Source organism: Vombatus ursinus, unplaced genomic scaffold (genome assembly GCF_900497805.2).
Source record: "Vombatus ursinus unplaced genomic scaffold, bare-nosed wombat genome assembly UNPS02006874.1, whole genome shotgun sequence".
NCBI classification, from domain to species: domain Eukaryota; kingdom Metazoa; phylum Chordata; class Mammalia; order Diprotodontia; family Vombatidae; genus Vombatus; species Vombatus ursinus.
Window position 1 is genome coordinate 9,579,394 of NW_020946652.1, and position 22,201 is coordinate 9,601,594.

General features: G+C 51.0%; 1 protein-coding gene across 2 annotated transcripts; it reads left to right on the forward strand.

Annotated features, from left to right (window-relative positions):
• Window positions 1-142: 142 nt before the first annotated feature.
• On the forward strand, window positions 143-22,154 carry NUP88 (nucleoporin 88). 2 transcript variants are annotated; one of them, XM_027848714.1, is made up of 17 exons: window positions 143-487; window positions 3,282-3,451; window positions 3,830-3,955; window positions 7,157-7,243; window positions 12,567-12,743; window positions 16,376-16,562; window positions 17,261-17,414; window positions 19,467-19,565; window positions 19,714-19,804; window positions 20,007-20,108; window positions 20,240-20,398; window positions 20,843-20,968; window positions 21,187-21,252; window positions 21,347-21,427; window positions 21,521-21,647; window positions 21,735-21,853; window positions 21,959-22,154. In XM_027848714.1, exons 1-17 carry the CDS (start codon window positions 158-160, stop codon window positions 22,020-22,022), a joined length of 2,265 nt encoding a protein of 754 aa, XP_027704515.1. In that variant the 5' UTR covers window positions 143-157; the 3' UTR covers window positions 22,023-22,154. The 2 variants fall into 2 exon arrangements, 1 of the variants encoding a protein (XP_027704515.1); XR_003567952.1 differs by lacking the exon at window positions 21,959-22,154 and having other exon boundaries at window positions 21,555-21,647; window positions 21,735-21,826.
• The last annotated feature ends 47 nt before the right edge of the window (window positions 22,155-22,201 follow it).

Consider the following 22,201-nt stretch of genomic DNA (forward strand, 5'->3'; position numbering starts at 1 on the left):
ATTGGGCAGAATAATGGAGGTCACTGATTGGTCGCAGAGGAGGGAGCGCCGATTGGACGGGCACGCGAATGGGTGTTCATGGGCTGGAGCAGAGGCTGAGGGGCATTGATTGGACAGCAAAAGGGGGGCGGGACCCAGGCGGGCGGCGCAGGGAAAGATGGCGGCGGCCGAGGAGGCCGGAGGTGACGGTGAGCAGTGGCGATTGTGGCTGCCCCAGCACGTTGTGTTCGTGCGGCTACGCGAGGGCCTGCGGGCCCTGAGCCCTCCTGCGCCGGGCACCGAGCAGCCAAGCCCGCCCAGCCTCACCCGGAACCTTCTCTTCGGGCTCGGCGCCGAGCTCTTCCTGTGGGACGGGGCGGCCGGCGCTTTCTTGGCAGTGCGCCTGCGCGGCCCAGGCCCCGCCCCTGGCGACGGGAGCGGGGGTGGTGGGAGCGAAAGCGACTGTGGAGACGGAGGTGGCGAAGGCCCCACCCTAAGCCGCTATCAGGTAACGGCTGTGCCGGATTGCGCCTGCGCGGGGGCGTGGCAGGCTGGGCTAGTTGCTAGGCGCTAGTGGGAACGAGGCTGTTACTAGGGCTGGAGCACACCCGGTTCCGGAAGTGTCTTGGGCTGCGAGAGATGAATGAAAAGCCTTCATTGGAGCCATTCTTTTTTAGTGTTGTTGTTCAGTCGTGTTGGACTCCGTCACCCCTTTTGAAGTTTTCTGGGCAAAGATATTCGAGTGGTTTGCCATTGCCTTCTCCAACTCATTTTACAGATGAGGAAACTGAGGCAAAGAGGGTGAATTAAGTGATTTGCCCAGGGTCCCCAAGCTAGTAGGTGTCTGAAGTCTGATTTGAACTCAGGTCTTCCTGCCTCTGGCCCAGTGCTCTATACACTGCACCATTCTTTAGTATACAGGCAAATAAAAGTTGATGCCCAGGAAACCACCCTGAGAGCCCCTGGTCTGGACCAGCGCTTATCTAGTGCCTCTTGTGTGCCAGACCTGACCCAGCAGCAAGATCGAGGTCAAGTGGTAAGTGTTGGAGGCTGTCTCCTGGCCTTGAAGGCATCTTAGAGTATGTTGACCTGCTCCATCCAGGTACAAGGGTCGAGTTGATGGTGGTTCAGGGTTCCCGAGCTGGGGTGATGGGGAGGGGCATGAAGTGAAACATTCCTGAAGCATCTTGAAATAGTGATTGGGCTCCTGGGTGGAAGTTCCTCTGGTGCTTAGCTTATAAATGCTTTTTGACTGACTGACCCTTGGTTGTAGTTTCTGGCTAGAGTGATGGAATGAAGACCCTTCATTAAGGCCCCTGCCATTTCTAAAGCTGTGACCCTCTGGTTCTTCAAGTCCATTAGAGTTCCAGAAAGTTCCTTGAGCTTTGAAGAGGTTAACGGAGGGGCAGGTTCTCTAATCGGGTAGGATTTGGACCCAGGTCTTCTGGACTCCAGCACTCTTCTTTACTATGTCATTGCCTTTAAACATTTCATTAGCTCACACCTATCAGATTGGCTAAGATGACATAAAATGAAAATGACAATTGCTGGAAGGGATGTGGAAAAATAGGAACGCTAATACACTGTTGGTAGAGTTGTGAGGTGATCCATCCATTCTGGTGAACAATTCAGACCTATGTCCACAGGGCTTGTAAAACTGTGCATACCCTTTGACCCAGCAATACTGCTGCTAAGTCTGTATCCAAAGAGATCAAAGAAAAGGACAAGGGTCCATAGGTACAAAAATATTTATAACAGCTCTTTTTTGTGGTGCTAAAGAATTGGAAACTGGGAGGATGGCTGAGTAAGTTGTGGTATATGCTTGTGATGAAATACTCTTGTGTTGTAAGAAATAACAAAAGGGGGTAGTCTTATGAACTGATGCAGAGTGAGGTGAGCAAAACCAGAACATTGTACACAGTAAAAGCAATGTTGTATGATGCTTAATACAATGATTCAAAAAAATCTGACTCAGGATGAAACGTGCTATCTGCTTTGTGAAGGGGCTCCCTGAACTTGCTTTCTTGAGTTGTCCTGTTTTCCAGAGTGAAGTCCCTGTAAACTAACACCAGTGAGTTATGTGCAACTGAACTCTATTAAATTTTCGATGATCTTGAAAGCTGAGTCAGCTATAAGCCTGGCTCTGGCCAGTCTAGCCCAGACTCATAACCTGTTTGTGCAGATAAGCAGAACATTGTCCCTCTATCCCCCTCCCCTACTGCTCCCTTCCTCCTCCCACACCATTCCCATTTGGGAGGGGATTGTCCTCCACTCTTCCCATGAGACCTCCCCTTTTTGTTGTACCTATATATGTTCCAGGCTCTGGCTATAGGGCAGGCTTCTTGGCATAAGAAGTTCACACGTGTGTCCTGTCTCTTGTAATAAATCAAGTTACTACCCTGTTTTGTGGAGTTGTCAGAAAGAACTGATGGAATCTGAATGTAGATTGAAGCATCATGTTTTTACTTTATTTTCCTTGCTTTTTTGCAACATGGCAGCTATGGAAATGTTTTGCATGATTTCACTTGTATAATTGATGTCACATTTCTTGCCTTCACAATGGAGGGGAGGGGAGAGAATTTGGAACTGAGTTGTTTTTTTTTAAAGTGAATGCTAAAAATAAATAAAATGTTAAAAAAAAAAAGCCCATTGCCATAGGGTCTTCGATTTAGAGTTTTGGAGGCCACCTTCTGTCCCCACACTCTGTCGAGGATCGTGAAGCACAGAGGAGGTCACAAGGTGGAATTGAATCTAGTTCTTCCTGAGGCTCATCTTTGCACAGTCATGATGGCTGTAGTGTTTGTTTTGTTGCTTTTCCTCCTAAATCATATTTCTTTCCCTCACATAGATGAATCAGAATCCATTGCAAATGCCCAGTTAATTATAGACTTGACTCCTATGTGTAATTGAAGAGAAGCCTTCTTGCCTGCTGGCCTGCCACAGGAAGCTCGCTCTCTTCTCGCCATGACCAGGAGTTGAGGAGAAGATGAGAGAAGGCAGGTGGAGGCTGCAGGAGAAGAGGGAGAGCACAGAGAACAGAGAACACTGGCCTGGCCAGGCCTGCAGGAGGGGGTTTGCCCTCGGTGTCCTGCATGGGCAGGAGGCACTAACTTCATTGCCTTCTGTTGACTAATAAATGGGAGAAGGGGATTTCCTTTGCAAATGGTTAAAACCAGAGAATTTATTAGGTTAGCTTCACAGCGTTCCAGTTATCTAGGGCAGTACTGTGTGGACTTTTTCCCCTTTCCAAATAACTAACATTTTTCCCATCAACATTAATTCCAACTTGCTTTAATTTCCAGAGATTGCTTTGTATAAATCCTCCCCTGTTCGAAGTCTACCAAGTCCTGTTGAGCCCGACTCACCATCATGTGGCACTCATTGGCACCAGGGGACTCACTGTCTTAGAGCTTCCAAAACGATGGGGGAAGAATTCTGAATTTGAAGGCGGGAAATCAACAGTGAACTGTAGGTAAGTTGGATGTGCCTCAGGCCTTGGTCTGGGTGTGTGCATACACGTGTGGTAAGGCAGGGGCTATTTTGTTTATTGTGGGAAAGTTCTTGTTTGTGTTTCTGACACAATTGGTGATTTAATCACAGCAAATGTCTTGTCTTTGAGACCTATCAAAAGCAGAGTTATCTGACCCATTACTTTGGGAGTTTGATTTTCCCCCCTAACAGTGGTGAACAGATTGAGGTCATTTGCCCCAGAAAAGGAATCTGTACATAAAAAGTTGACAAACTCTGGGCTTATTGTAGAATTAAGAAGTTGTAGGGATCCAATGTTTGGAATCCAAGTTTACTAAAAGCACCAGAAAAAATGAAGTCGGTGATGCTTCCTGTCTTGTAGCACAACCCCTATTGCCGAGAGGTTCTTCAACAGCTCCCCCTCCCTGAGCCTGAAGCACGCTGCCTGGTACCCGAGTGAAGTGCTCGACCCCCACGTGGTAATGCTGACATCAGACAACGTGATACGGTAGGGATCGGTCCTGCTGAAAGATGCTGCTTTTGGGCTCTCCTCAAGACCCAGCTATAGAGGGAAGGGAAGGGGTCAGTGGATAGGGGGCATGATAGAATTCATTGTCACTGAGCCCTCCCAGGAACCTGGAAGATGAGAAGGGGGTTGGTTGTGTCCATTTAGTTTCCACCAGTACCTCCCTCTCACCAAACAACGAAATGATGTTCCTTGTTGTTGCCTTTGGACACAGGATAAGGCCAACCAACTCCTCCCTTTGCCTCTCCAAAGCTTACCTATGAGCTGTCCTTCCCCTAACCCTCACCCTCATCCTCCTTTGTCTCTGGGTTTCACTGGTAGTGAGAGAGTCAACATTGTGAAGTTGGATTCCTTCTTCAGTGTGAGCCCTCATAGAACTGGCTGAATGGTCAGACTTGAAGGGACATGCATGGTCTCATGTTCCTGTGGAAGGAGACTGGAAGCTGTTGAAGCAGTGCTTGGGATCCAGCCCTGGATGGTCCATCCAAAGCTGGGAGGGTGAACCTTTCAGAGACTGGGTGGTGGCTTACAGATGGCCTTAAAATTGCTCCTGCCCTGCAGAAGTAGAAGAGCATAGGCCACCTGTGGATTTTGGACCATGGTATTCAAAATTTTTCCAGCCTAGTAGAATCTTCAGGAGCTCGTGTTTGACTAGCAGGGCCTTTGCGAGCCAGCATCATCTGCAGGCCACAGGGAGGCTTGGAGAAAGGCTTTGTGGAACTTGAAGGCCATTGACATCTCCAGATCTTTGTTAGAGGAATTAATGTATAGCCAAACTTTATTTCTATCAACTTTCCTTGTGTTTGGGTTCACCCAAAGTTTTAACTTGTTTTCCAGTGTGAAACAGTTCTCTTCCTACCTTTGAATCATCTGCAAGTCATAAAAGCATTCCATCCATTCCTTTACCCAAATCAGTGGTAAAAATGTTAAAACAACACAGCCCTGAGCATAGAGCCCTGGAGCACTCCACTGGAGACTTCCTTCCAAGTTGACATTGTGCTGTTATTTCTTTAGAGACTGCACTTTCCAAAGTAGTCAGTGATCTCTTAGTCACCAAATCCAATGGGCTTTTTTCAGTCCTCATTCTCCTTGACCCCTCTGTAGCCTTGGATGCTGTCATTGACCACTCTTTCTCCTCCTTGATACTTTCTTCTCTAGGTCTTCAGGACATTCTCTGCTGGTTCTCATCCTCCTCCTCTGACCACTCCTTCTCTGTCTCCTTTACTGGATCTTCCTCCAGATCATGCCTTTCAGCCCTCTTCCCTTTCTATCCTACTTCACTAGATGATCTCACCAGCTCCCACAGACTTAATCACCATCTCTATGCTGATGATTTTCAAATCTGTTTTCTGCCCCAGATTCTCTGCTGATCTCCAATCACATCTCCAGATGCCTCTCAGACATATCAAACTGGATATCCAATAGACATCTTTACCTCACCATGTCCAAAATGGAACTCGTCCTCATTCCCCCTAAATCTTCTCCCCTCCTACCTTCCCTAATACTGTCCAGGGAACTCCCCATCCTCTCAGTCCCCCAGGCTCACAACCTTAGGAATCATCCTGTATTCCTTTCTCTCACCTTCTCCCTCTCATATCCAGTATGGTGCCAAGGCCTGTCCATTTCACCTCTGCAGCATCTCTTAAGCATCTCTGGTCCATTTCAAACCTCCCCTCTTTGCACCATGGGGGTCAGCCTACCTTTACTCTATTGACTCCCTGTCTCCTCCAGGATCAAATACAAAATCCTTTGGTTTTCAAAGCCCTTCATAACTTGACCCTTTCCTCCCTTTCCAATCTTCTTATACTTTACTCCTTAACACACACTCTTTGATCCAGTGGCACTGGCCTTCTGGCTCTTTTTCCATCTCTCTCACTGGCTCTCCCCATGCCTGGAATTGTTTCTTATCTCTGCGTCCTGAATTCCATCAAGTCTTGGCTACAATCCCATTTTCTACAAACAGACATAAATAGAAAGGGGACAATCAGCTCAGACCCAGAAGCATCTTAAACTTGGCATGCCCCAAAAAACTAAGCTTTCCCCCCACATGCTCCCTCCTCCCTGCTTTCCCTGTTACTGTTGAGGGCCCCGCTGTGTTCCCACTCCTCCAGGCTCACAACTGTGGTGTCATCCTCAAGCTTCCTTACCCATCCTTTGTCAGATTTTGCTGTTTCTTCCTTCGTGGCATCGACATTTTTTTCACTCAAACTGCCACCTTCCGAGGTCAGTCCTTTATCACCTCTCACTGGACTGTTGTAGGAGCCTTCTAATGATTCTCCCTCCCTCCAGTCTCTCCCCTCTTCTCTCAATCCTCTATTCATTTGCCAAAATGATTTTCCTTAGGGCTAGAGTCACTCTGATCTTGTCAGCTCCCACACTTCACTAGGGTTGGAGGGGTGGGAGTGTAAGGAAGGCCATGATCACCCAGGGACATGAGAAACCATGATTAAGCTTGGGAGGGTTGAAATATGCAGGACCAGGGAAACACAAGGACCCAAGGATAATTAGAACTTAAACATAAAGAATAGACTGGACCTTGAGTGTTCAGTGGTGATTGAGCTTGGCTTAGGAGGAGGGATCCTCCCCTACTTTGCCAAGGTGGATGATTATGGGCAAGGAACGTTGTATGCCCTGAACTCCTCCTTTTCTTTCTTTTTATTCTTTGTCACAAAGGTTGATGGGGGAGGGGAAAATATATTTGGAACTGAAGGTAGTGAAAAAAATAGAAGCTATCAATAGAATTTTTGTAAAATTAAGTTTCGCTGTGAAAGGCAGGAGGCTCATTTTGAAGAGTAGGAGAGATAAGAATTTTAAATTTTTTTAAACGGCTTGGGCAGGCCTGAGCCTGTTTTTAGGGGGTGGAGGAGACCATAGGAGAGGAAGTGAAATGGATGGAGAGAAGGGACCTCTAGGAGCCAGTCTTTTGGGGATCATGTTGTTTGTCCAAAGTCCTGGTCCTCGAGGTATGGGCAAGTGGCCCTGTCAGTGAAGGGCATAGAAGGGAGGTTTCTCCCCCCTCCTCCCAGTCTTTCCAGCCCTTCCTGCACAGACCACACCAGCCCCAAGGGTTGGTGCTAGGACCAGTGCTGGACAGAAGACTGGGGAGGAGGCGAGAGTGGAAGATGTTGGGAGATGGTGAGTGCAGAGGATCTCGTGTTATCATGTCACATGCTTGTGTTCCAGGATCTATTGTCTTCGGGAGCCCCAGATCCCAGTGAAGGTGATCCCCCTTTCTGATGCCGAGGAGGAAAGCTTGATCCTCAACAAAGGGTGAGTCTGAGGGGTGGGGCAGGGCATCTATTAGGGCACCATCCACGAATGCCACATCATAAGGTCTCTAGGGCAGGGCCGAGGAAAGGAGCCAATTGGCTGCCTGCCCAGGCTGATCCTTATCTTCTGGGTAGGACCCTGAGGGGCCCCACAGGTCTGACATCTGACTGGAGTGTGGCAGGCTCATATCAGGTCCTCCCCCCACACACACACACACAGGACAACTAGTGATCCTGGGGCTGTCTAGGGCAGAGGTGGGGAACCTGCAGCCTCTTAAGTCCTGGAGTGCGCCCCTTTGACTGAAACCAAACTTCACTGAACAAATCCCCCTCATACAAGGGTTTATTCTGTCAAACTTGGACTCGCTGCGGGTCCCCCCCGCCCCAGTCTGGGGGCTCAGGGTCAAGCAACAAAGACTTGAGGTGTTACTGAGTGAGCTTCCCTGGCTGCAGGGAGAGCTGGGCAGCCCTTCTGAGCTTGTGGGGCATCGGAATGCTTTAGGGGCCTCCCATACCATCCTTTAAGAGACTGTCTTTGAGTCGCTGCGGCCAGGCTGGTGGCGATGGTCTGTGCACGGAGATGTCTGTCGCTGGCCCCATTATGGGAGCTTTCCCAGCATGGCTGGCCTGCACAGCCTGATCTTGGCTGACCACTGTCCGGTCTGAGTGGACACTCATGGTTGGAATTTTCAAGCAGGGTGTGAGATCAAATGAGATAATGCTTCTGAAAAGAACGGTCAGCACACAGTGCCTGGCACATCCCTTTCCCCTTCTTCTAGACTCTGAGGGTGGCCCCTTAGAGTCTGCCTCAGCCCTGCCCCCATTTTACAGAGGAGGAAACTGAGGCCTGGTTCTTCTGACTCCACCTCTGGCTCCCTTTTTGTTGAATCCGTGCAGACTCTCGCCTCTCACTTAGGACTGAGGGACCTTGAATGTGCGGATCCTGGTGTGGTGAAGGTAAATTCTGTTGTGGAAGCGCACCAGTGCTTTTGGCTTTGTTTGCCTAAGTTCATCTGGAGTTATTTGGTGTTGGCAGGTTTTCCTTTGATCAGTTTTTGTTTTGATGTGGATGGTTATGACACTTAGATAAGAAACGCCAGCCTCAGGACATCTGACCTTGAAAAGTGAGGCAGGATCCTAGCAAGGCTGGGGCAGAGGTAGAGTGTGGCAAGAGCACCTGACCCCTTGCTTACCTTTTTGGGAACTGCTTAACCTGTGTTGAGTATTTGGGGATGTTTTTATAAATTTCATTAAGTTATCAAAAGCGATTGTAATACAGCGACTGTCCTGAGGCCACATCTAGGTCTTTGAGTTCAGCCTTTTGACAGAGTCCAAGTTTTACAGAATAAATCCTTTTATTAAGGGGATTTGTTCTGTGCAGTTTGGAGTCAGTCAGAGGGCCACAGATTCCTCACCCTGGCTGTGGCTCTGAGCAGCAGAATCACGTCAGGGCCCCTCCTCAGCCCTCTGCGATCTGGCTTTCTTCCTCAGGACACTGTTTCATGATTTCTTGGCTGTTTTCCAACATTTTGTCAGCACTTCCCAGTCTGACTGATGCTGCTCTCTCTCTGCATGGCCAGATCCCATGGCATTCACTCAGCCTTCACCCTTGCCCTCTCTGTGACCTTTGGCTGTGGCCCGTGCCCTCGTGGACCCACGCACGTTCCTGGGTCTTGGGAGTGATTTTCCTTTAGCACAGCCCAGCTGTGTCACTGCCATACTCAGTCGTGGCTCTGCATAGTGCCTCGCACGTGGTAGCTTGGCATGTAGCTGAGTGACAGCGAGTTCATGTTGTCTTCAGGATAAAATACAAATTCCTGTTGGACTTCGTTTTGTTCATATATTGTTGCCTTTCTTGCCCACTGTCGTCCGACTGAACTGACCTTTTCTCTGTTCCTCCACGCTTCTCCTTCATCTTTGTCTTTGCATTGGCTGTCCCCCATGCCTGGCTTTCCTTCTCTAATACGTGAAGGTCTTTCTGCTGGCTGCTTGCAGAATTGGTTTGTCATTGGAGTTATTCAATCTAACTGCTGTTTTAGAGTTTGCCATGTGCATGTAGGGTTTTAGCCTGAAGTTGAAGTGTAGATTTTTCCCTTTGTGGTGCATTTTCTGTATTCAGAAGTTCTGGGTTGTTCTCTTGTGTCACTGGTTTATCTGTTCTTCGGGGAGTTGTCTCATCCTCTCGGTCAGGCTGTGCCTTTGGCTTGTGTAGAGATCTCTTCCAGATTTGTTTTCAGAATCTCTTAGTCTCTCATTTCTTTTTTTTTTTTAGTTGTAGTTTTCAACATTCACTTCCATAAGATTTTGAGTTATAAATTTTTCTCCCCGTCCTTCTCCCCCCTCCCCAAGATGGCATGCAGTCTGATATAGGCTCTACTTATTTGTTCGTATTAAACATGTTTTCACATTAGTCATGATGTAAAGAAGAATTAGAACTAATGGGAGGAACCACGAGAAAGAAGAAACAAAGCAAAGCAACAAAGGAAAAGGAGAGCAAATAGTCTGCTTCCACCTGCATTCAGAGTCTATAGTTCCTTCTCTGGGTGTGGACAGCATTTTCCATCATGAGTATTTTGGAGTTGAGAAGAGCGAAGTCCATCAAAGTTAGTCATTGTACAATGTGGCTGTTGCTATGTACAAAGTTCTCCTGGTTCTGCTCATTTCACTCTGCATCAGTTCATAGAAGTCTTACCAGGTTTCCCTGAAGTCTGCCTGCTCATCTTTTTTTTTTAAAAACATTTATTGATTTACTTATTTCTAGTTTTCAACATTCACTTTCACAAGATTTTGAGTTTCAGATTTTCTCCCCACCTCATACCTTCTCCCACCCCAAGATGGCGTGCATTGTAAATACCCCTTCCCCTAATCTGCCCTCCCTTCTATCTTCTCCCCACACTTCTCTTATCCCCTTCCCCTTTTATTTTCTTGTAGGGCAGGGTAGATTTCTGTACCACATCGCCTGTATATCTTATTTCCCAGTTGCATGTGAAAACAATTTTTAACATTTGTTTTTAAATTTTCTCCCTCCGTTCCCACCCGTCCTCACTGAGATGGCAAACAACTCGATACAGGTTATACATATGTAGTCATGCAAAACACTTGCATAGTAGTCATGTTGTAAAAAGACTAAGTATATTTCCCTTCATCCTATCCCGCCCCACATTTGTTCCATTCTCTCTTTTGACCCTGTCCCTCCTCAGAAGTATTTGCTTCTGATTACCCCACCCCCAGTCAGCCCTCCCTTCTGTCATTCCCCAGCTCTCTTATCCCCTTCCCCTCTATTTTTCTGTAGGCTAAGATAGATTTCCATACTCAATTGAGTGTGTATGTTATTTCCTCCTTAAGCCAAATCTGATGAGAATAAGATTCACTCATTCCCTCTTACTTTCCCCTATTTCCTCTCCCTTTCTCCTTCTCCCAGTATAATCCTCTCACCCCTTAATTTTATTTTTTAGATATCACCCCTTCATCTTCAACTCACCCTGTGCCCTCTGTCTATCTATATATACGTATAATTTTTTTCCTTCCAACTACCCTAATACTGACAAAGGTCTTAGAAGTTAACAAATACCATCTTTCCATGTAGGATTGTAAACAGTTCAACTTTAATAAGTCCCTTGTGATTTCTCTTTCCTGTTTGTCTTTTCATGCTTCTCTTGAGTCTTGTATTTGAAAGTCAAATTTTCTATTCAGCTCTGGTCTTTTCATCAAGAATGCTTGAAAGTCCTCTATTTCACTGAATGTGTATTTTTTCTTCTGAAGGATTATACTCAGTTTTGCTGGGTAGGTGATTCTTAACTATAATCCTGGTCTCCTTTGACCTCCAGAATATCCTATTCGAAGCCCACCAGTCCTTTAATGTAGAAGCTGCTAAATCTGATGTTATCCTGATTGTGTTTCCACAATACTTTTGTTTCTTTCTGGCTAATTACAACATTTTCTCCTTGACCTTGGAACTCTGGAATTTGGCTACAATAATCCTAAGAGTTTTCTTTTGGGGATCTCTTTCAGGAGGTGATTGGTGGATTCTTTCAATTTCTGTTTCACCCTCTGGTTCTAGAATATCAGGGCAGTTTTTCTTGAAAGATGATGTCTAGGCTCTTTTTTTGATCATGGCTTTCAGATAGCCCAATAATTTTTAAATTGTCTCTCCTGGATCTATTTTCCAGGTCAGTTGTTTTGTCAATGAGATATTTCACATTGTCTTCTATTTTTTCATTCTTTTGGTTTTGTTTTACAATGTCTCGATTTCTCATGAAGTCACAGGATTCTGTGTTTCTCGTGTCATTTCCTCTGCCCTGTAAGTTGTTAAAGTGTAATTTTTGTGTTCACTCTGAGGGTTGGACTTTGGCTTCATCCTTCCTTCCTTCTCTGTTCTTGCTGCTTATACTCTGGGTTTTTATTGAATTTTCTTCCTCTAGAAATGTGTCGTGTTTCAGACCTTTTTCCTTATATTCAATCAATCAGCATTCAATAAATGCCTATCATGTGCTGTGCACAAGAGTGTCCCTGCCCCCAGTGTGCTTTCAGTCCAGTGGGGGAGACAGTAGACAAACAGATATATACCAATGGATAACTAGGAGATGATTAACAGAGAAACAGGCATTGGAATTAAGGAGGGTTGCAATGGGCTTCCTGCAGGCGGTGAGACTTTAGCTGGGATCCCACTTAAAGGTCAGAGTGGAGCCAGGGACAGCCAGAGAGGATGCCCAGGGCTTTGTGGCTCCCCCCTCCTTTTGGGGGTGGGTCCCCCCTTGAGTGTTTTGTTGGCGGCTCCAGTGGGGTTCCAGTCCCCTTTCCTTTAGGCCCAGTGCAGCCACCCATGCTGGCCCCTCACCCCAGCACTTTCCCTTCTCTAGCAGAGCCAAAATGTTACCAGGGAGCTTATGGCCACTCTCTCATTGGACTATTCCAATAGCCTTAGAATTGGTTTCCTTCTGCTTTCTTCGCCCTCCAGGTCACTCCCCTCCTCAGTAAACCCCACTGGCTCCCTGCTGCCCTTTACGAGTTGGCCCCAACCTTTCCTTCCCCTCATTGTCAAGTCTGGTTCTGCATCGCTCATCTCTGCCCTTACACACAGCTTCCCTCCATGGCCTCCACCCCAGAAAAAAAGAGCCCACCCTTATTTTGTCTCTGCCCTGCCTCCTGCTTAGACTATCTGCTCCCCAAGGGCAGGGGCCATTCTGTCTGTGCCCGCTACCTAGCGAGCACCACGTCTGGCAGTCTTTGAGTCCATCAGCACCAGCCGTAGGGACTCATCTGCCGACTGGTGGCGGGAGAGACTCCTCTGAGACACTCTCTCTCTTATTTGGTCTGCTTTATAGGAGGGCGTACACAGCATCCCTTGGAGAGACGGCCGTCGCGTTTGACTTTGGGCCTCTGACAACAGTGCCCAAAAACATCTTTGGGCAGCGAGGCCAAGAAGAGGTGCTGGCCTACCCCCTGTACATCCTGTATGAGAATGGGGAGACCTTCCTTACGTATGTGAGTCTGATGCAAAGGTGAGCCACACTGGCCTCCCACATGGGACACAAGGGGCCTGGTTAACCAGTGACTGTTATCTGAAAGAGGTGGGGGTGGGGTGGTGGACCACAAGCTCCAGATGAGCCTTTGCCCTGGGGCTCCCTCGAGGGGGGCGCAGATTGCAGGAATGAGGAGCTGTTGGGTTTGTGGCTTAGGACATTGAAATTCTGGAGAGCACCCAGAGGAGGCAGCCAGGATGGAGAGGGGCTGGATGGGTGCAAGAAACTGGATGAGGGTGGTTAAGGGATCGATCATCCAGGGTTTGAAGCCCTGCCCAGCAACAGAAGGTCTAGACGGGAACAGGGGGGGATGTCAGGAGCCCTTCCACACCAAAGAGCTGGCCTATAGTGGAAGGAAGGAGCTGCCTGGGCTGCAGGCTGGGTGTCTGCTCGCTCGTTATCTCGGCACTCGGATCCTGCTACCCCAAGGCTGGGGAGCCAGTGAGGGCCCTGGAGCGCTTAGTCTTCAACTTTGGCGGGGTAGTGCTCGTGGAAAATGGCACAAAAGTCAAAGACGTGGCTGTTGATACACTAAAGCTGTAGGAAACGGGGAGTTAGGTTCCCACGACTGCTGGAAATACACTTTTCTACTCGGATTCTTTGTGTCCTAACCTGAATTCTGATACCATGCGCTTTCCCTAACCCAGTAACCATGCAGTAACTATTCCTCCAGTGCTGGGGAGGGGCGGGGTGTCAGAAGAACCTCAGGTAGGAAGGGGAAAGGGCACCTGCCATCTCTAGTCTCCCGCCTCTGGGTGAGTGCCAGCCTTGCATGCCGCAGGAGCCGCCCCCACCCACTTACCCCCAAACTTCACGGCTTTTCCTCTTTTACCTCCCCCATCGCACACTGGAGAGGCAACTCGAACCCTTCCTGGGGCGGGTTCACAAACACTTGTACCACTGCTTTCCTCCTTTTGTGGATCGTTTCCCTACTGCGCGCGTGGCTGCCAACGCAGAGTGAGAATGAGGTGATGAGTAAAATGGCACAAGTGCAGGAGGGCATGAATGTTGAGGATTGATTCACTGGATGGAAAAGGGAATCCTGGTCCTTCCAGCCTATGGACATGGCTTCTCTGGGCAGAATGTGCACTCTTTGGGGGCAGGGATTTTGGTCCCCCTGCCTGGCACGCAGTAGGTGTTTGTTCAGGCCTTGCTCATTGGGAGCAGGGAAGTAGATAGCTAGCTTCTTGACGGAAAGGAGAGGTTGTTATGGAGGAAAAAGCTGCTGGCTGGTGGCCTCAGCAAACTGCACTCTCAATGTGACAGCTGTAAGAAATGACAATTCACTGTTGGTGGAGTTGTGAACTGATCCAACTCTTCTGGAGAGGAGTTTGGAACCACGCCCATGTGCATACCTTTTGACCCAGCAACACCACTGCTAGATCTGTATCCCACAGAGATCAAAGGAAAAGGACCCACACGAAAAAAAATACTTACAGCCGCTCTTTTTGTATGGCCAAGAATTGGGAATTGAGGGGATGCCCATCCATTGGGGAATGGCTGAACAAGCTGTGGTATGTGAATGTAATGGAATACTATTGTGCTATAAGAAATGATGAGCAGGCTGACTTCAGAAAAGCCTGGAAAGACTCGTATGGACTGATGCTGAGTGAAGTGAGCAGAACCAGGAGAACGTCGTCCACAGTAACAGCCACGTTGTGCTATGATCACCTAGGAATGACTCGGCCTTTCTCAGCAATGCCAGGATCAAAGACATCTCCAGAGGCCTCGTGATGAAGCCGACTGTCGCCTCCAGAGAAGGAGCTGGCATTGATTGAAGACAGACCGAAGCAGGCTGCTTTTCACTTTCGTTCTTCCATTTTTTTCTTTTATTCGAGTCTTCTTGTACAGAATGACAAACATGGAAATGTTTTACAAAACTGCACCTGTATAACCTATCCTCTCAGGGCAGGGGAGGGATAGAATTTGGAACTCAAACCTTTAAGTAAAAATGTGAAAAAAAGGAGAGAAAAAAAGAAAAGAAATGGCCAATTGAGATGATTGGGGGGGGGGGGCGTTATAGAAGGGAATGCTGAGTAATGTAATGGCCGGTTTTGTCCTCAGAGAAGAGGATGAGAGGTGCGCTAACCTTGACCCTAAAGATGCACACGATCAGGTCACTTGCAGCCGCTAGGGGGCAGCACACCACACACTGCTAGGCCTGGAGACAGGAAGTTGTTTTTGTTGTTTTTCAGTAGTTGGACTCTCTGGGACCCATTTTGGGGTTTTCTTGGCAGAGATACTGGAGTGATTTGCCATTTACTTCTCCAGGGTTCTCATTTTACAGATTACAAAACGGAGGCAAACAGGGTGAAGTGACTTCCCCAGGCTCACACAGCTAGTAAATGTCTTGAGGTCAGATTTGAACTCAGATCCTCATGACGTCAGGGCCTGTGCTGTATCCACTGTGCCACTGAGCTGCCCAGGAAGACCGGAGCTCAAATCCCGCCTCAGACACTAGCTGTGTGACTTGCCCAGAGTCACACCTTTGGGGTGAGGGCTGTTCCTCCACGTCTGTCCTGGCTCCAGGAAGCTGGAGCACGCGCAGCGGCTGCACCCCCGTAAACCGTCTCGGCAGCCAGGCCAAACCAGGCTGAAGCTAACTGAGGGGCCTCAGCCCCGGGAGTGAAGACTTCCCCCAGTGGGGTGGGCGGATCCCAGGGCCACGGAGGCAGCTGAAGCTTGCGCTGTGGAGCTTAGAGCTGAGTCAGACATGGAACACACCGCAGTCATCCAGTGCATCCTGGGCTGTCGACAGTCGTCCTGACTCGTCCTGCCTCTGGACTTTGAGGACTCTGGAAGAGAGCAAGGCCACCGCCTCCCTATAGTTCAGGATGTGACCCCGCAGTGTCACTGACTCTCTTCAAAAACAAAGGACAGACAACAATTACTAGTATTTTTTTAAAGGCTCATTTGCTCTGTTGGCTGGTTTGGGGCTTAGCGGTTTTTCCTTTATTACAAGGGACAGCTCGTGGGGTAGTATGAGGGAAAGACGTCCAAGAAGGGCTGGCTTCCCCAACAGAAACACTCAGAGCTTAGTCTCTTCAAAAGTGAGTTAGAGACCATGAGATTTCTGAGGAGACAGGAAGGGAGAAGTGGTGCCTGAGGCCCAGTGCCCCCAGCTTTAGGGGTGAGGATGACCCCCGAGGGTCTAGTGGCGAGCCTCCAGTGTCCTCATGAATAAGATAATATGGGTGCATTGGATGGTGGCTGACTCAGTTCAGACCTTTATGAAGCATCTACTGTGTGTGCCAGGCACCGGGCCCTGGTGCATCCACGAAAGAGGGCTTTCTTGGACACAGGCACGGTCAGGGCCAGGGTAGGGCAGGCCATCACGGACTTGGGAGAGGGCATCCAGATGGAATGGAAGGACAGAGAAATCAGTCTCGAAAGGCAGGGGGGCACTAGGTTGCGAAGGGTCTTAAAGGTTGTTTTTGCCTCGGAGAAGACAGGGAGTCCCTGGTTTGTGTTAGAGCAGGGCCCTGAGGCCTGACTCAGTTTACTCGTGGTGAACCCAAGGCCCCTGAAGTTCTTTCCAGCTGGGGGGCCGGGGAGGCAGTTCCCACAGTCCAGCCTTGACCACCTGTGTGTCCAATTTTTGGTTTTCCCAGTGTTGGAAGCCTGGGAAAGCTCTTGGGGCCCTTGCCCATGCACCCAGCCGCCGAGGACAACTATGGTTATGACGCCTGCGCCGTCCTCTGCCTGCCCTGCGTGCCCAACATCCTCGTCATTGCCACCGAGTCAGGGATGCTGTACCACTGTGTGGTGCTGGAAGGGGAGGAGGAGGAAGAGCAGCACGTAAGCGCCCCCACGTGGGTGCCCTGGGGGTCGGGGCCTGGTGGTGAGCACAGGAGGGAAGATGTGTTTCCATAGCACCTACTATGCGTGGGCCTCTCTGCTCTGGCTGGGCCAGATGACGTTTGTAGGGTTGTAGGGGGGCTGGTGGCACGGCTGGAGTGGATCCAGAGGGGGCCCAAGGACCCAAGACTGCCCTGTGGGAGTCGGCACCCTGCCTTTGGCCAGCATTTAAAGAGGTCATCCTCTGGACCAGAGGTGGGGAACCTGCGGCCGAGGCCACACGTGCCCTTTTGGGTCCCTGGGTGCAGCCCTTTGAGTCCAAGTTCTACAGAACAAACCCTTTTACGAAAGTTTGGATCCAGATGAAAGGCCACACTTGAGGACCTAGAGGGCCACATGTGGCCTCAAAGCCCCAGGTTCCCCAGCCCTGCTCCGGAGCAGGAGGAGGCAGCGATTAGGAAATCGGGGTCACAGCTTAGAGCCACGGGAGGGATTCAGACACAGGGAATTGTCTCTTGGGCACCAGAGTCTGCAAGGACAGGGAGGTCACAGGCAGGGGAGGGGGAGCAGCCACATAGAAACTTCCAAGGGCTTGGGCCCCCAAAGAGTCTGCCCCGCCCCAGCATTCCCATGCTGTGGGTCCTCCTCCAGGGAGGCCACGTGGCCCCATAACTCAAGGCCCACACGCTTTTCTGCAGTCGGAGAAGTCGTGGGATTCTCGGGCTGACCTCATCCCTTCTCTCTACGTGTTCGAGTGTGTGGAGCTGGAGCTCGCTCTCAGACTGGCCTCCGGAGAAGAGGACGATGACCCCTTCGAGTCAGATTTCTCTTGTCCCATTAAGCTGCACCAAGGTGAGGGAGGGATTGTCCTGGGAGATGCTGGGGGGCAGGGCGGGGCGCTCCTCCACTTCCTCCTCCTCTCTTGGCTCATCCTCCCCCCCAGCCCCCCACCTCACCCCCCCACACACCCAGGGAAGGGGGGAGGGAAGCAGAGTTCTCCAAGGCTGATGTGGAGAGTGCCGAGGCTCAGGGGGCCAGACTAGGAAAGGCTTTGGATGCCAAATAGAGAGTTTTGTACTGGATCCTGGAGGCAACAGGAGGCCACTTACTGAATAGGGAGGGGGGAAAGACAGGATCAGACCCGCACTTTAGGAAAATCATTTTGGTAGCTGGATGGAGGATAGGCTGGAGTGGGGTGGAGGCTCGGGGCAGGCAGACCCTCCCAGCATGAGGTGAGGAGGGCCTGCACCGTGGTGGGTGGGGGCAGGGACAGAGGTGAGGAGGTGAAATGGATGAGAGATGAGGAAGAGCTGAAAGTGACAGGCCTAGGCACCATATTGGATGTGAGCCCAGGATGGCTCCCAGGTTAGGAGCTTGAGGGTCTGGGAGGAGGGCGCTGCCCTCTATGGGGGAAAGGTGACGAGTCCTATTTTGGAGTTACTGAGTTTCAGATGTCTACTGGAGGTCTTGGTGGTGTGAGATTGGAGGCTGGCAGAGAGGCTGGGGCAGATTTGAGAACCATCAGCACAGAGGTGGTCATTAAGTCCATGATGAGGTCACCAAGTGAAGGCATCTAGAGGGAGAAGAACAGAGGGCCCAGGACAGAGCCTGAGGGACACCCATGGTGGGGGGGGGGGGCGTCTGGAGGAGGAGCGGTCAGAGAGCCAAAGGAACAGGAGTAGATGTTTGCAGCTCCTGTACCAGGCACTGTGCCAGGCACTTGACAGATCTCTGCCAAGAAAGTGCTAAGAAGAAGAGTGGCCATTATCGTCAGGTGTAGCGGAGAGGCAAAGGAGGGTGTGCCTGAGGATGCCTGGAGCAGTCTTAGCGGGTGCAGTGAGGGGGATGGGGACAGAGGGTGTGGAGCCGCCAAATGTAGGCAACTTCTCTAGGAGTTTGAGACAAATAGGAGAGCAGCTTGCCAGGTCTGAGGGGTTTGTAAGGAAGGAGAGACGCGGTTGGGTTTGTAGAAAGTGGTGTATGAGGCAATCAAAAGGGAGAAATTGGAGGCAGAAACTGGGAGGAGTGTGGAATGATGCCAGTTTTGATTTGGGGTGGGGGTGGGGTGCCTAGGCACTGGGGTTAACTGACTGGCCCAGGGTCACACAATTAGTAAGTGTCAAGTGTCTGAGGTCAGATTTGAACTCGGGTCCTCCTGACTCCAGGGCTGGTGCTCTATCCACTGTGCCACCTAGCTGCCCCGGAATGATACCTGTTTTGAGATGAGAAGAGCCCCCTGAGCCCCCTTTTGTGGATTGGGGGAAGGGATATGGTGTGTATGGGCAGTGCTGTAGGGAGCTGGTCTGGGGGGTGCAGGAGCATCGTCCCAAAGAAATTGGGCAATACATGTTGTTGACCTGGCCTGTGTGGTCATGTGGCTTCCTGAGCTCCATTGAGCAGCGCACAGTGAGGAGTGACCCAGGGCTCGGTTTGGCCACATGTGGGACACCATGCAGCTAGGACAGGTTAGAGGGGAGTGAAAGCAGAGCAGAGGCTGGGGAAGCTGGGGGGCACCTCCAGGGTTTGCTTTTAATCCTCCATCTCTAATTGCATCTGATTCTGTGTCCAGCCCAGGGAGGAGGAGGGAGCATCATGGATTTGAGAGTGGAATGACAGATTTTCATTGAAATCAGGGAGTCGTGTGGGGTGGTTTGGAGTGAGCAGCTCTCAGGATATAAGGACAGGAGCTGAGAAGGACAGGAAGAGGATTAACCTGGCATGAATCCTTGTGAAGGGGACGGGGAGAGAAGATGCCCCGTGATCTGGCCTGGGGGCGCTCAGGTCTCTGGCCAGGGTGAATGAGAAGGCTGAGCATGGCCCTTGTGGGCACAGTGACCTCAGCCTTCGGGCTTTCCAGCCTAGTATGCGGCCTGCCTCAGGGCGTCCTTCACCTCTCCACTGCAGATCCCAAATGTCCCTCCCGATACCATTGCACCCACGAGGCTGGTGTCCATAGTGTGGGGCTGACGTGGATCCACAAACTTCACAGATTTCTTGGGTCAGGTGAGTTCCGCAGTTGAAACCCCTCCGGGGATGTTTGTGTATTGTGGGGTGGGGTCGGCATGGTCCCCGGGGGTGCCCCATCAGGAGGGGACACAGCCACGGCGAGTCCTCGAGGACAGGTCCGTGGACGTTGCTTTTCTCTTGGTAGATGAGGAAGATAAAGACAGTTTGCAAGAACTCGCCGCTGAACAGAAATGCTTCGTAGAGCACATCCTCTGTACGAAGCCCCTGCCCTGCAGGTAAGGACGGCCAGGCCTGCAGCCACCACAGACCGGCTTCCCTGATTTCCTGGCCTCCTCCTGGGGGAAGGCACACCTCGCACCAGGCCCAGGGTCACCTGATAGGACAGGTTGGCCTGGCTGTGCATTAGCTAACCTGTGTCCCCTGCCCCGCGAGTCTGAGCCCTTTTCTCTGTAATGCAATTGAGAGCTGTTTCCCCAGGCGGCCGGCTCCCATCCGAGGGTTCTGGATCGTGTCTGATGTTTTGGGGCCCACGATGGTATGTGTCACCAACACTTACGAGTGCCTCACCAGGCCTCTGCTGTAAGTACTTCCCTGGGGCTGATCGCCGGGGGGTGGGGTGGGGAAGAAGGCTCTGTCCTGGGGTGTCCACACCAACCAGTGTCTCTGTTCTTGTTCTGATCTGCTTGTATTTATGGTGTGGCCCACGGCAGAAGCACAGTCCACCCCACTTCTCCTCCTCTGCTGTGTGCCCGTGAGGACGTCGGCATGGCACAGTCTCCCCTGCGTATCCTGGCAGAAACCCAGGACTCCTTTGAGAAACACATCCGGAGTACCCTGCAGCGCAGCACGGCCAATCCTGTGTTTCTGAAGTATGGCAGGAGGCGGGTTGTGGCTGACCATGGGTGTCCGTGCTGACATGAGGCCAGTGGAGCTTAGATGTCCCCCAGTGGCAGTTTTCAGGCATGCGGAGCGCCCCTGGTGGTGCCACAATGGATAAGGAATTGGATGGACCTGGAGTCGGGAAGCCCCAAGTTCAGATCCAGCCTCAGATCAGCCTGTTTCCTCATCTGTGAATGGGGCTAGTAATAGCTCCCACCTGCCAAGGCTGTTTTGGGCATCAGATGAGATTCTGCCTGTAAAGCACTTAACAGCACCATACCTAGCTCATAGTAGGTTTTATTCTTAGAAAATGGGCATCAGTGTTTGTCCCTGATTGGGCAGAAGTAAGCCTCGAATGAGATCATGTTTGTGAGGCAGACCGTTGGGGGTGGGGAGGTGTGCTGAAGGCTGGCTCTTCCTCCCTTTCCCCCAAGATCCTCCGACAAGGACGTGGCACCCGCCCCTGAAGAATGCCTCCAGCTGCTCAGCCGGGCCACGCAGGTGTTCCGAGACGAGTACATTCTGAAGCAGGACCTGGCCAAAGAGGAGATCCAGCGGAGGTGAAGCTTGGCCACGAAGGCGGCTCCTGCTTTGGGGGGGAGGGGGCCAAGCCCATGTGACCTTTCTTTATTTTTTGTTTGTTTTTTGTTTTGGCTAGGCAGTGGGGTTAAGTGACTTGCTCAGGGTCACACAGCTAGTAAGTGTCAAGTGTTTGAGGCCAGATTTGAACTCAGGTCCTCCTCCACACCTAGCTGCCCCCTTTCTTTTGTTCTTAAAGGGTGAAGTTGTTATGTGGCCAGAAGAAGAAGCAGCTTGAAGACCTCAACTACTGCCGAGAAGAGAGGTGAGTCCTGGGGGGGGCCAAGGCGGGGCGTACCACCCATGGGAGGGGGGGGCAGTGTGTGCCCAGCGTGGTGCTCTCCCCCATCTCTCCTCAGGAAGAGCCTCCGGGAGATGGCTGAGCGCTTGGCGGACAAGTACGAGGAGGCCAGGGAGCGCCAGGAAGATCTCATGAACAGGTGTGGGGGCAGTGCCAGGCTTGGGGGAGGGGGAGGGCTGGCGGCCAGGGAAGCCCCCGGCCCAAGGCAAGCCGCCACTTCTTTCCTGGGAAGGATGAAGCAGCTGCTGCGCCGCTTCCACTCGCAGCTGCCCGTCCTCTCTGACAGCGAGCGGGAGATGAAGAAGGAGCTACAGCAGATCCCAGACCAGCTGCGGCACCTGGGCAACGCCATCAGGCAGGTGAGGCGCGGGCAAGGCAGCAGCAGGGCTGGGTAGCGGCGTCCAGACAGCATGTGCACGGCCTTTCTGTCTGCCCCCTGTGCCCAGGTCACGATGAAGAAGGACTACCAGCAGAGAAAGATGGAGAAGGGGACGAGTCCTCAGAAGCCCACAATTACGCTCAGTGCCTACCAGCGCAAATGCATCCGGACCGTTCTGAAGGAAGAGTGAGTGAAGCAGCCCCGCCCCCAGCCCCTCTCTCCCCATCCTGGGGCAGGGGGCGGTTGTGGGGGGCAGGGAGGGGAAGAGAGCCTCATGGTCTGGCTTTTCAGGGGTGAGCACATCCGGGAGATGGTGAAGCAAATCAACGACATCCGGAATCACGTGAACTTCTGACCCTGACCTCCAAGGCCAAGGCCGAAGCTAGGAGCCGACCCAGGGAGGACCTCTGGGAGCGGGCATTTGTCTGGTTTCTGCCCTCTTGATTTCATAAAGGACAAATACCAAATAAATACTTTTTATAAGGAAGGAGTGGCTGGGTAGGACTTGGCTTCTGGGCTGGCAGGGGCGCGCTC

What these genes read in the sequence shown, in the direction of transcription:
- NUP88 (XM_027848714.1), top strand. Translation starts at nt 158, where the DNA reads ATGGCGGCGGCCGAGGAGGCCGGAGGTGACGGTGAGCAGTGGCGATTG. An exon ending in AAAGAGGAGATCCAGCGGAG is followed by an intron (nt 20,969 to 21,186) that starts GTGAAGCTTGGC and finishes TTGTTCTTAAAG; the next exon opens with GGTGAAGTTGTTATGTGGCC. An exon ending in CGGACCGTTCTGAAGGAAGA is followed by an intron (nt 21,854 to 21,958) that starts GTGAGTGAAGCA and finishes CTGGCTTTTCAG; the next exon opens with GGGTGAGCACATCCGGGAGA.